Here is a 15,634-nt window from a genome sequence, read left to right as displayed (position 1 = left end):
TCAGATCTCAGAAGGTAAGCCTTGTTCGTACATAGATGGGTGACTGTCTGGGAATACCAGGTGGTATGAACTTGGATTGAAGTAGCCAGGAAATAACACTATAGCAGTGGATTCTTGAATATAACTGTTGCAGAGCTTTGAGGGTCACCCCACAAATGTGACGGAGTTTCATTGAGTTATCTGGTGAAACATTCACCAGCATAGTTTGCCAAACATCCCAATCCGGCATCCTCTTGAAAACAGTCTTGAGACCGAGTGAGGTTTTACCGAGTATATAAATAAAATGATCAATATGAAAAAAAGACTGTTACGTGAGGTTGAAGGTGGTGCCCAAATACGTGTGCCTGTGCATCTGATTGGTTGTGCTCTTGCAGCCAAAAGTCTAGTGTACACCCAGCTCATACATAAGGGCCAAAAGAGAAATCCTCTAAGAGAGCACAAATTACTAATGACAGGCATTGTACAGCAAGGAAGGCAATTATGCAAAATGTTATTTCCCATTGTATTTCAATTACTTTGAAAGCAGGATAGCTTTCATTAAAATTGTGCTCATCATAATGGGTTACATGTGATACAATTCATAACAGTACATCAAATATACCCTCCTTCCAAGCTGCACAATGACTCATGAGGGCTGGCCCCTGATTTCCCAGGAGAACACATGTTTTATGTTTTTTTTACCAAAAACATTCCGATTATGGAGTCACTTCCTGCATAATTTATGTAGGCAAACCCAAACAATGGCACTCAGTTGTATAATCACACTCTGGTTAATGTACACAACTTCGGCAAAGCGAGAGTGCCTGGGAATAAAGCTTGTCTAATATCTCTTGATGTAAACTACGACCTACCCCAATGCATGTTTATGACCATAAACTGCATGTGACTATTGACCCTATCACACAGTAAATGCAATCATCAGAAAGCAAAACGACAGCAGCTATCCAGCTGAATCAAATAGGAGGCTCAGGTGCCCTATTGTATGTCGAAAACGAACGATATCGCGCTAAAAGGAAATTGTGGCTTACACTGATTTCCATTGGAACTGTTCATCAAAGATAAATAGCTACAGATTGCACGGAGAATAGCATAAAATCAGTCAACAGTGGCGTATTGAAGGTGATAGACTGATAGTCTTACCTGCACAACTCTATTTCTCTGCGGTCTGTGTTTAACCTTGCCAGCCCCAATGATCGTTTTACTCTTGCTTGTATGGAATGTACAGTTTGAAAAGCCCTTTCAAGCCTTTGCATAGAGACTGCACTGTTGTGGTTACTGGTTACCACCATCGTGTCCTTTGGCATTCAAGCTTGGTTACTTTGGTAATGCAAAATATGATGCGAAAACAATTAGTTTAATAGCATCTATGTAAGATGATACATTTTTGCAGTATATGATCAGCATATGTAGCCGAAGACAGTAATTGAAGGTGGAGTGTTGGCACACTGACCGTCAAACTGCACTGTGAACCCCAGTGACCTTAGTGGATTCCTGGCAATGGCTAACATCAGTGGTGAGTGATATCTGAATCGGTCCTGAGCCCCCTTACTCCACCAACCTGCACGGGTCGGTGTGGTGAAGTATGGTCAAACAACCTCCATGACTGATGCAGTTATGCGGTCTTCCACCAGCAGTGGATTAACAAAGGGCTTTCCTGTACATTATTATATTTTTTTCTTAGAATATACCTGGATCAATAATGCTGTTGGCTTCAATGCATCAAGCAAGTTTTATTCTGTATTTAAAGTTGTATATTATTTATTGGAACAAACTCTTGCACTGTTATGCTGAAATGTAGTACTTTTTTTGGCCAGCAACCCTCAATTCAACTGCCTTCAAGGAAGACCAGTTACACTAATAAATCTGTAAACCATTACCAGAGGACAGCATTCCAATTACCCCCCCCTTTCCCCCCCCCCCCCCCCTCCGTGTTTCTGTTGCTGAGTGAGCCTTTCCAAATTCAAGACACCCAATCGAGTATTTAAAGCACAAACGAGACCATTGTTTCATGATGGGGACCAATGACCATGATGAGTGGCAGGAGAAGCTGACTTGGTCAAATGTGTGGAATATCGAATCTGACAACTAAAATCCATCCTGCCATTTTTTTTTATTTAAGAAAATATACTTATATCATGATTCCCAGCTCCTTCAACAAAAAAACAGGGTGGAGTTCCTTTGTAAAACGAAACATAACAATGAAAATCAACATTACAACGTAGCTATAAAAGATTGTTTTTAAAATGTGAATATTACCTGCTGACATAGGGATAAAAAAACATGGACATTGACAAAGAAAATTAGAAATAAAGGCTAAAAGAGTGTGCGTAGGCCTAGAAAAGTGCACGCTTGGAGTTGCACTGAAATGCATGACGATGAACACAGAGATTAGAGGAAATACACAAGTAAAAAACATAATGACTGTTAAAAAAAGTAATTGGGCTTGGGTAGGGGTAGGACACATCGGTAAAAGAATGATGGCTGGTGAAAGGGACTACTAATAACAGTGGCAGCCAAAATAGGAAAGACTACTGAGAGTACAACGACTGAAGAGATGGAAGGTAAAGATCGGATCGTGCATCGGAGCTCGACAGATTGTTTATTCCATCACAGGATTGAGAAGCATCATTAAAGCAGTGGACAGATCGTGGCCGATGATACCAATGCTACAATATAACGGACATGATTTTTCATCGAACTCAATACATAAAATATTATATACAGTACTCTTGATAACTGTACAGCATCTAAGAAGTTAACATGTCTAAATTGTTATAGTTAAATGTGGCTTTGTTTGGATAAAGATCCTATCGCTTTAATTGCAGACGGCTGACATCATTTCACATGTTTTTAAAGGACATCCTCTTATATTGGGTGTATCTTTCAAACAAGCAATCCCAGGGGTTAGTAATGTTATAAAAAAAAACTGCCATCAATAGCCACCATATCTGCATACAGATCACGCGATCAAGAGACTTTCCAGCAGAAGGAGAGGATGACACAAGATCAATTGTGAGAAATGTGATAACATGGACTTATAGAAGCCAGAATAACGACAAAGACCGCTAAGGACTGCCTTCAAAGCATCGTTAGCACCTACATGATCATTGTGGTTAAGGGATAGTTGATGTAACACGTATCCAACCCCCTAAACAATTTGATGAATTGGTACTATTCAAGATTGTGCTTCAATCCATTAATAAAAGTGCATATATACGTTGTGCTGAATGTATAGCAGCCACTAGTGGCCACTAGTGGCTTGCAGGCGCAATATTAACCAATTACCTGTAAATACTCCGTAGTTTTTACGCACAACATTTTGTGCGTGCACCTGAGGTTAAGATTTAATAATAATAAATGCATTGTTAAAGTAGTCATTGCAACTTCTGCGAAAGTAAGATTATCTTCCAATATCCTACCAGAGAGGTATATATTATTTCATGTTTTTAAAGCCATCAGCAGTGAACTCCCGTTCAGCTTAATTATTTACTTATTCAAGACGTAATACCTTACAATACAAGCCAACAGTATTACTAGAGTCGTTAATACACTGTACTATGAAACTTGTGATGTAAGTTTGATTCCCAGCCAAGGCTAACACCAGTAGTGATATCTGATCAGGTACTGGGTCCCCACCTTCACCAAACCTTCTGCTGACCAGTATATGATTAAGTATTATTAGAAAATCCAAATGATCACCATCGTTTTGGAAGGCCTTCATCCGGTCATTGATTTAAATAGGTGATTCAGTTATATTTAATTTAAAATGAGCCTCAAATGTTCTCTGTTAAGTATTGAGAGTTATAGGTCCGTACATAATCCGTGCAGACTTGTAGTAATTTGGAGATCAAGTCCATTCCCTCTCCATCGTCTTTCATGACAAACTGGATAGTCTACTGGGGAATATGTGAATACATCACATTTGTATATTTACTCAATATAATTTCTGCACCCTGTTTTGAAAGTATGTTTTAAAAGTTGCTCCGAAGTGATCTATGCCTTTTGTGTACTGTGACTTGCTTTTGCAAGACTTTTTTCGGTTTGCTTGTTTTAACAATCTGCATCTATTGCTAATGTTTTAACTGAACGTCTCCTGTAGAACTGCTATGCGTTTTCTACAAGTCTAAGCTTTGTTACGTTATTGTCCCCTGTTGATCCAAGTAACACTTGAAAAACAAACTTTTTTCACAATAGGTTGTCACATGTGAAATAGTCAATCAATCAATCAACCTCTATTACACAGGCACGCAGAAAATAAGAGTCGGAAATTTGCACACTGTTTTAATCATGTAGTAAATTCTTTCCAGCACTTTCCTTTGCACACATTTGGCGTGGGTGGCAATTTCACGTACCGACACTTGCTATTTTTGCCACAGAAAACAAATGCAATCATTCCATATAAGCTCAATGCAATGAGTGGATCAAAAATAATAATCGATTCACTTATTGATATTGATTCCTCGGCTCATGAATCACATGTGTAAGAAGTGATGATCTTGGGTATTACATGTTGTATGTAATTTACTCGAACCACTGGGTTAAAAATCGTTACATCTCTACTCACTGAGCAATATGACGATCATTTTACAAGCAACCTTAGTTTGGAAAATATTTTGTATTCCATGTTAAAGCAACACAACACTCTAACTAATGTCCAGCCACTGCTGTTCAGTTAAAATAAATTAGTTTGCTGTCAAATGCTTGCAGCTCATTATAAAACGGTACAGTAAACATAGACATACAACAGTGCCATCAAAAGGTTGCCACACTATGCTCAAATCAATAATTCATATGTTCTAGCTATATCAGCAGTGTGAGATAAACTGTAATTATCTCTTTTGTTAAACGGAAGAAAAATCATCAATATTTAATTTTGCACTTCCAACAGAACACACATTTAAGCATTGGGCTGACAATGCAGAAGAGTCGCACCTATGAATAATACCACCTTTATAAATGTCTGATTACTCACCGATGGAAATGTTTAGTAACGGCAATACAATATAAGCTATTAAATATTTGTTGCGGCTGTTAACTTCAAATACTAAGTTATATATACATCACACTATAGGCAGTAGAGAATGAAACGAGTATTTGCAACTGATATAAACACAAGAATACGTAACAATAGAAAATAAGATTATCCAAATATGATTCTCTCATAAGACATTGTTTACAACGAAGGAGACGAGTTTATTTTTAAGATGTACGTGCACTCCTGTCAACAGAGTGGAATTTTTTGTCCGAATGTATTTCTGCCAATTGTGAAAACGAACAACACTGCATGCAGCCACTCACCTTGAACTGCTTCAGATGAAGCTCAGTCCGAACACCTTCCACGTCCCTCTGAACCTCCCGGCCGAGTTGCGCCACACGTCCGCTCATGTGTGCCAGCCAGCTCTCAGTCTCGGGCAAACTGAGGGCGGCCGACCAGTCCGCTCCAGCCAGCACGGGGGGAGGCCTGCCTGCAGGGAAGCCCACGGCATCCTCCGGCACAAGGGAAGCAGAGGCTCCATCTTCCTGATCCTCCTCCTCCTCATCCCCCTCCACTGCTGCCACTTTTGGGTCCTCTGCACAAGCACCACCACTGGCTTCCTCCATTTCATCAGCAGCAGCAGCAGCCTCGGTGACCGTCAAACGTAGCCCAGCACGGCACACCAGCCACGATGATCGCCTTCGCAGCTGTCATGCCCAGGCGGTCGCCTTCCTATGGAGAACAAAAAAAAGTATTATTCGCAGAGTTGGAGAAAGAAACTTTTTTTCCGTTAGCGATCACGAATTGAAATTCAAAAGCTGCAGGACGACAGTCGTGCTCCGGGTGGCTTGGCTGAAATCATCCAGTTTGTGTTTTCCACATTTTGTACAATAGGTGGGGCCAAAGAGGCAATTGAACAATGTAAGCTTCATTTTGTTATTTAAGAACATTAAATAAAGGCGCTTTACTCTCCAATTGTTCTTGCAGCACCTATTGTTTGAAAACGTAAACTCAGACCAGCTAGCGTAATTCAGCCAAATAAAACCAGACTTGCTAAAATATTTCAAATGTATAACTGATGATACTTAGCAAACTATATTTTTAAACATCGATTACACACCTGTCACTGACATCACACAAAAAATACAATGGCTCCATATGACCATTCATTCTGCTCACAACTACTTACATGATTATGTAAGAAGCACGTTTTAGCTCTACATATAAAACTACTGTCGTGTACCTTGTTAAATATTAATGGTAAATTAAAACCTCTCAAGCATAGTATTTTCCCTACGTGACGTTGGCTATATAAGGTTGCAGGACACTTGTTCTCACATCCAAGTTGAACCATCACATAAGTGTGATCGAGTATAGCAACCAAGTTCTGCCAAGTGTGGCCAAAGAGAAACCATCAACAAAAATACAAGCCCAGACCTGCACGGTTAACAACTTACATATTGACCTTTTGCTTGACAACTGCAAACAATCAGGGTTTGCAAATACAGCCACAACTATACATTGCCTCAGTGCCACGTTCGACATTTAAAACATTGCATTTCCATGGAATTGGCAGACACGCATGCAAGTTTGCTCACCCTGGCCCTTGTGGGCATTTATACCAAGTAACAACCCGTTGGCAAGCGGACATAAAACTCTGTTAATTACATCTCCTTTGGTTTGGCCCTACTGATTTGTGCCCCACTGATTTGTGCCCCAATAAATACTGTGCTTGTGAATGCCTGCCAGGGATAGCCACGACACAAGCAAAGCTCTCACCAAAGTAAGAGTGCCCGTGTGGCAAAGGGACATTCTTTGGTTATCTGCTTTCCTTTCTTGGCAAGACCTTTTGTCTTTTCTATTTTGAGCTATTCCTTCAGACCCATCCACACATAGCTTGCGAACCCACACTACACCCCCCCAATAAAGAAGATTTTAACCCACTCGGATTAAAGCAGAAGGGCAAGCAAGCAAAATTGTTGTAACTCTAGCTTGGTGTTCTTTGGTCACATGACACGTCGTATAAATACAACATTATTTTTAACAGCACTACGGCCTCTGTAGGTTTCCATGTGCATTCAGAGTAATAAATAAGTTTATGTCGACTTGATACACCACGATTATTCTGAGCAGGATTGAACTTAAATATAGTGCTTGGATGGGCGACCAGCATGCATGCCAGGTTGTTCTAGATGTTTCTGGGGCTGTGCTAATTGGTAGTCGGCAGAGGGCAGCTCAACAAATCTCATTGATCAGTGCAGGATATATCATGTAACATTGACTAGTTTTGTGTACAGTACTGTACAGTTCATTGTTATTGTCAACCCGTGTGCTGTGTGCATTAGTGTCGAGGTTAACACAAGGGCATATAAACTTTATTTGTTCGAACTACCAAGGGTATCTGTTGCGGATTTACTGCCTTTTCGTGATGGAAGTGACTTCCCACAGTACAGTATTCTTCTCATTGTGGTTGGGGGGGGTAAACGCACATGGTCCTCTTTTGAGTCCACACGTGGTACGGTAAATAAAGGTATATATTATTTACACTTAAAAAAATGAACATGCCAAACGTTTAAACACATCTCTACTGAATACAATGTCAATGCACGTCCGTGTGTTGTACTTCAAGCATGTAACATATACAACGCAGGGCTAGTCCCATATTTTTGGTTCTTTCGGTAAAGTCACGTAGATAGAAAATAGAAAATATATAATAAATTTAAGATAAAAAAAGCTAAAGAACTCACGACGTTTCGATCGCAAGACAAGCGGTCTTCATCAGGCTAGTCCCCCCAAAAAAACTTTGCAATTGCCCGTTATTTAAAATTAAATGCCACGTAATTATAGTACAAGTAAGTACACGTGTACGGTCTATTATTGCTTAGTCCACTCCAGCATGTGGGTGCTGTTTAACCATACTTCCCCACGCTGGTCATTCCCAGTTGCAGGAGGGGTTCAAACACGTGGACGCATAGAAGTACTGCACAGTAGAACAGGGGGGATTTCGCAGCAATGTCCCTTTGATGTCCACCACGCAGAAATATTGCATTACCTTGTACAGGTAAAGTATAGCATTGTACCATGTCAATGTATCCCTTAAGTTTCCACGCATTATTTTTCTGTATACCGTGTGGTTGATCCAAAAGAAGCATCTCAAATCTCAATGGGCATGGTAAAATAAAGGCCTCCTCTGCATGAGATAAATTCAATCCGTGCCACCCCATGGGTAAGGTAAGCGGGAGGGCACAGTGGCAATTAAATCAAATAACAAAACAACAAAACTTACCGTAGTCTTGTCCAGATGCCAGGCCATCGTCACCCGGAGACAAATGTGTTTTTTTTTCTTTATAAAAATAAATCAATGCAGCTACCCCGAGTGCGTTCGGCTGCACACCCGCACGAAAACGAGGCCCCGATCTTTTGAGCAACGCAGCCGAATTCGCCACAATCCACGTTGGACGTGCATCTCTATCTCATTGGCAATGTGTCTCTCTCCAATGCTCCAAAAACGACCCTTTATCAATCACTGCACCACACGCAATTCACGGCACGGTGCTGGTCTCTCTCCTAGCCAGCCAGCCAGCCAAGCCATTCGGGGTATGAGCAACGCACGCGTTCATGACACCAATAGAAAAAAAACCACAGCAACAACCAAAACCAGCATTGCTTCTGCTTCCCAGGCGAAGGGACACGCCTACAGAGGCCCATTGGTCAGGACAAGTGTTGCCAGATGATGGAGGGAAAACCACGCTCTAGTTTCAGTGTCTAAACTCGGGAAAAGCCACGAAATTCAAAACTTCGACGCGTTGTGGAGCTGCGCATCTAATTTGGTCACTTGCAACCCGGCCTTTCCCGAGGCTCAGCTCGGAAAAATGTGCCACAGCCCCCCTTGCAGGGAAGCCCCAGGAAATATTCCGTGGGAAATGAACGTCTGATGATTACCAGCCCATGATCTATCCACTGCTGATTGGAGATGCCGCAAATGGTACTTGCTGTCCGTCCATAAATGACGTCACGCGATTTTGGACGATTTTTGAGCCCCCCCCCCTCGTCACATGGCGTCACAAAAGTCAGCCCCCCCCCTCAACTATGACGTCACAAAGCTCTGCCCCCCCCCCCCCAAAAAAAAAAAACATGCTTCAAATCGCTTTCAACTATTGTCATTGTAGTGCGTATTTAATGTGGCGCTGCACTCTGATGTTGTAGGAGAAAACATTTATTAAAAAGTCTATTTAATTAAGTAGAATGTGTTGTCTATATTTATTTAAAGTTGCGCATTTTGATGTGACGTCACATTTCTCACCCCCCCCCTCGTCACACATCGTCACAAATGTGTCTGACCCCCCCCCCAGGTGCGTGACGTCATTTATGGACGGCCCCTTGTGATTATAGTACAGTGGTGTACTGAATAAGGGCCACTGCTTAAAACATCAGCCTATGACTGTGTATTGTGTAACATACGAAGGTGCAGCCCTGAAATTGCTTGCTTATGTTTATCTGAAGCTCTCTAGAACCTATCTAGGTACGAGAGGAGATCCTCTATAAGAGTGTAGAGGTCATTGGCCTACTCTTTTAATGCTCGGTCACTCCATACGTTTCCAAGTCGAACGTAAAACACATGTGGTGATGGGGGAGGTTGTGTGAAAAAAATGCAGATTTTAGGAGTTTTAGCCACATGACTCCAATAATCCACACATTTTAGGATAAGAATATTGGAGGATATTTTTGGACTTCTGTATTTATAAAGCAGTGCTAATGATGATTAGTTACTTTTTATATTTTTTTCTTGAACATGATTGCCCATTAAATCCTGAAACTTGTAAGTGGATATTTGAAAACATGGACAGCCATGCTGAATGATTGCTTCCAAATGGCGTTGCCATCTCGCATGGTCTATCGATGCAACTAACAATTTGCATATGAACATATGTAATCGCTTAACACGTAGGCTTTCGCGACAAATATCCATAATAGAGGTGTTTTGGGTTAGATCGCGTAAATATATAAATGTGTCATTAAACCCGCCACCACCTGACACAGCCAACTAGTAAGGGTTGTCACGAAAACAGAACGTACCAATTCGTCACTCATCACAAATCTGGCTGTCGCCTGATGAAGCTGGTTGTAATTACTGGCGAAACGTCGCACTCAGATTGTAAATGTTGTGACTTGGCTCTCCAACACACTGGTGTGCTGTACTAGTATACTACACTATACACTACACACTAGTCCTGTACTAATGACGAATTGACATGTTCTATTTTCATGACAACCCTTACTAGTTGGCTTTGTCGGGTGGTGGTGGGTGTTAACGACACATTGATATATTTACGCGATCTAACCCAAAAAAAAACTCTATTATGGATATTTTATCGCTCCATCACCACAGTGTGCGTAACCTCGAGCTTGTGCCCTCCCTTGGCTTAATACAATACATTGCTATGGATGTACTGGCGCCCGCCCTAGGAATATGGAATTTCCACCATGGCTGAGAAACAGAAATAGAAGCATTGCCCAGCATTGTTATAATTAAAGGGATACAGTGCTTAAATTTTTGTTTAGTTATCTACCTAACCGAAAACACCATTATTTGACTACTGTAATACTTACATTTGAAACCTATCTAATAATAACACTTGTCCTGCCCAATCTCCAAGCTGAGCGAGCAGAGTCTGGTGTGGCAACAGAGAGAGTGGGTGACCAATCATATAAATGTGTAACTGGCTGCTTCGGTGACTTCAATGTAAAAGGTACATAGCACAAAATAACCATGATTAGCACCATTGTGGTGAATATAAATAGCAATGGAAAAGCAGATGCTTGGTCTCAGTATCTGTTTACTAAATCAATTCAGCTGATGGGTTGTTAAAAAATATTTTTTTCACATGAAGAGATACATATATATGAAGACATTGCTTGTCTTTTTTGGGAAATGTAAACTGGGTATGAATATATATTTTTTGGGTAGTTAATTAGGAAAAACACTTGAATAAAATCAAATCAGTTGTTTACTTCTAATTGTACTGAAGTTGGGCATTGGTCTGACCACATAAAATTCGCCAATCTCCATCCACTCCTGAGGCTTTCCCATAACTTTATGATGAGTTGCTCTGAGAGGCATCAGAATAAAACAAATTTAGCGAGGCTGGCAAGGAAGTGAGGGTGGGGGGATTACTATAACTATCTAAACACCAATTTGGGCTCTGCGTAGATTAAATAACTAATGACATGTCCGCGACTGATTTAGCGGTGCAGGGATGATCATGTGCAGCCCCTGGGGCATTTGTTGCGTGTGCCAATCAGTACTTGTTTAAGTAGATAACATAGCAATAACCAAGGTGGCGAGGTGGCACAGTGGTTATTACCATGCCATGTAAGACCACTGAGCCTGCAATTAAAGGATTGAATCCAGCCAGCCACGAGTGATTAAACCGGATTCTCGAGTGTAGCGAGTTGAAGGTCCCATTCGGCGCACCAGGAATTACACTAATACAAATACGTACCGTAGTTGATTTTTATTTTCATGAGATTGCCAGGTGGCTCAGATGTCAGACCACGAGATTCCATGATTAAATCATGTTCTCCAGCGTGACACGTTGATGGCCAGGGCATATAAGATCTGTACCCCAAGTGAGGATAAAGACTTTCGAAGTAGTTCTGTAACATCTTCTGCTAACTGCAAGAGTTTATTATCATGCTAGGATACGACAGTACAATGTCCATGATGTCACGAGCCAAATTGGAATATAGTTAGGAAAAACACAATTCAATATACCAATTCCCCCATTGGCACCGAACCAAAAATGCTAGACATTTTCAAAAAAAGCTTCACCTCTCCCTGCCTAGTCAATACTTTATTCATAGCATATAATAAGCAGACCTTAATTTGATGTCTCCACATATAAATGCAAATGTGTTTTAGTCCATCTGCCTCTTGGTTTTCCAAACTAGTATTGTCCACCAGTGTTTGATAAAGCAGAGCAACGTCATGTTAAACAATTTTTCTAGGTTACCAAATGTTCTTGGCAAGATTAGTCCATCTCAACGATGCCACTCTACTCAATGCAAAAAAGTAATATTTGATACAAACTCGTGCGTTGTTGTGGAGCAGTACAAATACAAACATAAACACAACTCTACCCTTTTACTCCACATTTTAAAAATATCTGTATCTATCATCATCCAGCATTGAATTGACAAAGGGCTGCACATGTGCATATTATGCAGTTTTTATAAGGGTGGTGATTGACATAAGGGTTCCAGTGCAATGTATTCGTTTATTGTGTAATATATATTCCTTTAGGTCCCAGTGATGTGGATACTTTTCGTCTTTAGTTTGAGCTCTTGCTGTGCCCTCCTCCCTTGAAAAACAACCGGGCGACTGACCGAACGGGACCATCCGTCGCATAACAAATCAAAATCAACTCAAGCTCAGCGTGGCCGGTGTGCTTTTGAAATCTGTGAACACGAATTCTCACCACTGGCAAACATCGGAGGTGAACAACTGATGCCCCCGTGTGGTGACCTAACTTAATGTTCACGTGGAGGACAACTTTGGTGATTGGCCATGCGTGCTCCACCCACTTACACCCGACGTTGCGCATTTGCTTGACCTTGTGCGAGACCAAGTGAAAGAAAATATACCAGCGGCTGAAACAGATTGGTTGTACTTGTTTGGTGGCTTCGGGAGCACCTGGGAACATGTTGGGTGCCGTGGTATGTATGTTTGCTTGTGATTCGGAAATTCACTTCGGCACAGATTTACAAAAGTTTGACCGCAAGATGTTTTATGACGGGCTTAGGGTGAAATTGTTGTAGTTAATGTTGTTCTAGTTTTGGGTGGTGTGGTTTTGTAGTCGTACACGAAATCTTTGTTGGTACGAAGTCATTCGTTGTGTTGCACGCAATGCGCATTGCTGGCGGTAATGATTGCGTGGTTTCGCATCGTTTCCCGTTAGGTTTTAACTTTCGTAAAGATTGCAGTGTATTATTAGCACACGAAACAACTACATGATCTCGACCAGGACAATATGTTGGTGTCGCATACTAACGGCCACGGCTTTTGTATTTACGCAGTGATACACGTTAAGGGTGATGTTCCAGATAAGAGTCATCCAATGATTACCAGCGTGGTGAAGTATGGTCAGATATTCGGTGGGGTGTGTGGCTCGGGGAACTCATCCAGCAGTGGATTGACTCCGCACACGACATAATACAAATGTTGTAACAATACTTTAAACTTTCAACCATGAATATATGTCGCTTCGTTTGTGTTAGTGGCCCTTGCCGACCTTGTTTGAATGTCGGAGGCCAATTTTAGAACATTAGCACGTGGCCAAAAACATTCTTGGTCAGTACTTGCAACCTTCCAAGAGGGTTAGGGGTACAGTACATGGATTTCAACCACAATCTAACCCACGTATGTTCTGGGACAACCCGTGTTAAAGTTGAATCCCAAAACAATTCACGCTGAACCACTATGGCCACAATGTTGTGAGGCTGTTTTCAATTAAATATATTCGCAGTCAGCGGTCCGGGTGGATTATCCACTGCTGAGATGGAGTGACGAAATGAGCTTTATGTGCAAGTGTGGATTCATCTCAGGACCATCATCTTCTTCTTCATATTGTCCTGCCACCACAGTCATGTTTATCCAGTGGTAGGTGTTCAGCTGTATTCGCTCGTTTAAAATAATCTGACGGTTCGTGACCTCAACGCCCCTTGCTTTGTGACCTAAACCCGCTTGGTAAGGTGGTCATCCAGCAGCAGATTGGCTGCTGCAGCTGATGATTTAGAATTTAGATGATTAACAGATTGGTATGATACGTGTGTACTTGCTCACTCTCTTTGCAGATACTAAAGCAGTGTGGAAGACGAGTGTTTTCCACCAGTACTCGAAGCAACGTCAACCGAGTTCTTGAGAAGCAAAAGTTATATCAGGTCCATATACACTGAAATATGAACAGTGCAATGTGTGATACAACTGCATTCAATGACATGTTCAATTCTCCTCGCCACCCACCAACTATTCTTGAAGCAGCTTAACACATTAGGATCAATTGCAAGTAACGCACCATTAAAATTAAGACTTGTGCTGTAGTTTCCCCCAATGAAATGGTAATCTGGGCATGCCATTATCTTCATGCACAACCGTTCTTTTTGTTTAGGCCTGTAAATATTCCATTGTGTATTTGAGGTTGTGTGCTTGGAATTTGCAACAGGCGAATGACCACCCAGTGCACCTGAAGGGAGGAAGTGGAGACCGTCTGCTGTACATGTTGACCATGGGCATAACCGTCTTTGGTAAGAAAATCATTTGCTAATACTGGAGTTATAATCAGTCACCATCAATATGTTGCAATGTAGCACCTAAAACGATGTATATTCACTTCTCATAAATTTTAGTCATATGAGACAAAATTTTACCAAATTGCATCATCCAATGTATAACGGTGAAAACCCACTCTTATCTGGTGTCCTTGAATCAGACAGCAGACATTGTTATCTGAATTGTTTTTTGTATTTTCCATGGTTTTGCACAGATAGGAAAAGCAACCATAAGTTGTGGCACAATCGTCCTTTTACCCATGCCAGACCGGAATTGACCTGGAGGCATCATTTTAGAATTACGTTATTCATCCTGTTGTCCACACTCGAGTGCTGATAACAGGAATAACCTGAAATTGGTTATATTTGTTTGTATCTGCTTTTATAACCGCATGTCTTCTCACAAATCAGAGTAGAATTCGCAAAAAAAAACATGCATAATAGGATCGGCCCCATAGCCACATCCGTCCCTGAAATAAGGGGACTTCCACTCTGCTGCTAAGAAGTGAACATTGTTTTACCCACTCTACTTAATATCTTGACTTAAAGCTTTCGTGACTGCAGGGATTCATATTCTTTGGGTCTTTCGGTAAAGTTACGTAGATAGGTACAAATAAAAATAATGAATATTAAATAAATAAATAAACTACGACTTTTGATCACAACACAAGCAATGTTTATTTTATATATTTGTTGTTTATTATTTGTATTCATTTGTACCTATCCACGTGACTTTACCGAAAGACCCAAAGAATACACTCTACTTAATGTCTGATTACCACGGTTCAGTGCTGACCAACATAGCTATTGATAAATTTGTGTACATTCTGATGCCCGTGTGTTTTCAGGTTCAATGGGGGTTGTCGGAAGCCTCGTATGGATTGCCTTTCCTCACAACAAGTGAAGGTGTCAGCGTGAATTGCAGACAACTCTGCAACTGCTCACACAGACAACAGATGTGCACCTCAGTCACCGCTCTGTGCCTCTTGCACCAGTAGTAGCCACTTATGAACATATATTGTTTTCGTTGTGTTGAAAACACCACTGTGACTTGGTATTAAGGTTACTATGAGCTTTTAAAAATGCCTAATGAATATATTGTTATATTCGATTATTGGAAATTGAGGCAATAAAGACATTTCAGCCATAATGTGATGCTTTGTGTGTTTATTATATACTTTCATTGCATGCTTCACATGTATGTGTTTTTAAAACACGTTTTATAGGTACAGTATTCTAAATATTCAATACCCGACTTTTCATCAAATAGAAATGCATTTAGTTAATAACCAGATATGAGCCCATTTGAACTTAAAGGACGATAAGTGCATT

The 15,634-nt window shown here is 40.9% G+C and overlaps 2 protein-coding genes across 5 annotated transcripts in view; one reads left to right on the top strand and one right to left on the bottom strand.

Moving 5' to 3' along the window:
• The window catches only part of LOC133342392 (A-kinase anchor protein 6-like), a 33,433-nt gene extending 24,778 nt beyond the window's left edge, over positions 1 to 8,655 (bottom strand). For 2 of the 4 annotated variants that reach the window (XM_061551534.1, XM_061551538.1), the window contains exons 1-2: positions 8,262 to 8,655; positions 5,299 to 5,707 (exon numbers count right to left, since the gene is read on the bottom strand). In XM_061551534.1, coding sequence (XP_061407518.1) covers positions 5,299 to 5,601 — 303 coding nt within the window. In that variant the 5' untranslated portion in view covers positions 5,602 to 5,707; positions 8,262 to 8,655. Of the gene's footprint in view, positions 1 to 5,298; positions 5,708 to 6,164; positions 6,324 to 6,432; positions 6,571 to 8,261 lie in introns of those variants that run through there. The other 2 variants (XM_061551536.1, XM_061551535.1) reach the window with 2 other exon arrangements.
• A 3,880-nt stretch (positions 8,656 to 12,535) lies between these two features.
• On the top strand, positions 12,536 to 15,452 carry LOC133342196 (cytochrome c oxidase subunit 7A1, mitochondrial-like). Its single transcript, XM_061551164.1, has 4 exons — positions 12,536 to 12,691; positions 13,829 to 13,915; positions 14,197 to 14,278; positions 15,151 to 15,452. Exons 1-4 carry the CDS (start codon positions 12,677 to 12,679, stop codon positions 15,204 to 15,206), a joined length of 240 nt encoding a protein of 79 aa, XP_061407148.1. The 5' UTR covers positions 12,536 to 12,676; the 3' UTR covers positions 15,207 to 15,452.
• The last annotated feature ends 182 nt before the right edge of the window (positions 15,453 to 15,634 follow it).

This window comes from Lethenteron reissneri, chromosome 14 (genome assembly GCF_015708825.2).
Source record: "Lethenteron reissneri isolate LAM-NWPU_2019-01 chromosome 14, ASM1570882v1, whole genome shotgun sequence".
NCBI classification, from domain to species: domain Eukaryota; kingdom Metazoa; phylum Chordata; class Hyperoartia; order Petromyzontiformes; family Petromyzontidae; genus Lethenteron; species Lethenteron reissneri.
The sequence above is the reverse complement of the archived record's forward strand: the minus strand, read 5'-3'. Positions and strand labels throughout refer to the sequence as shown.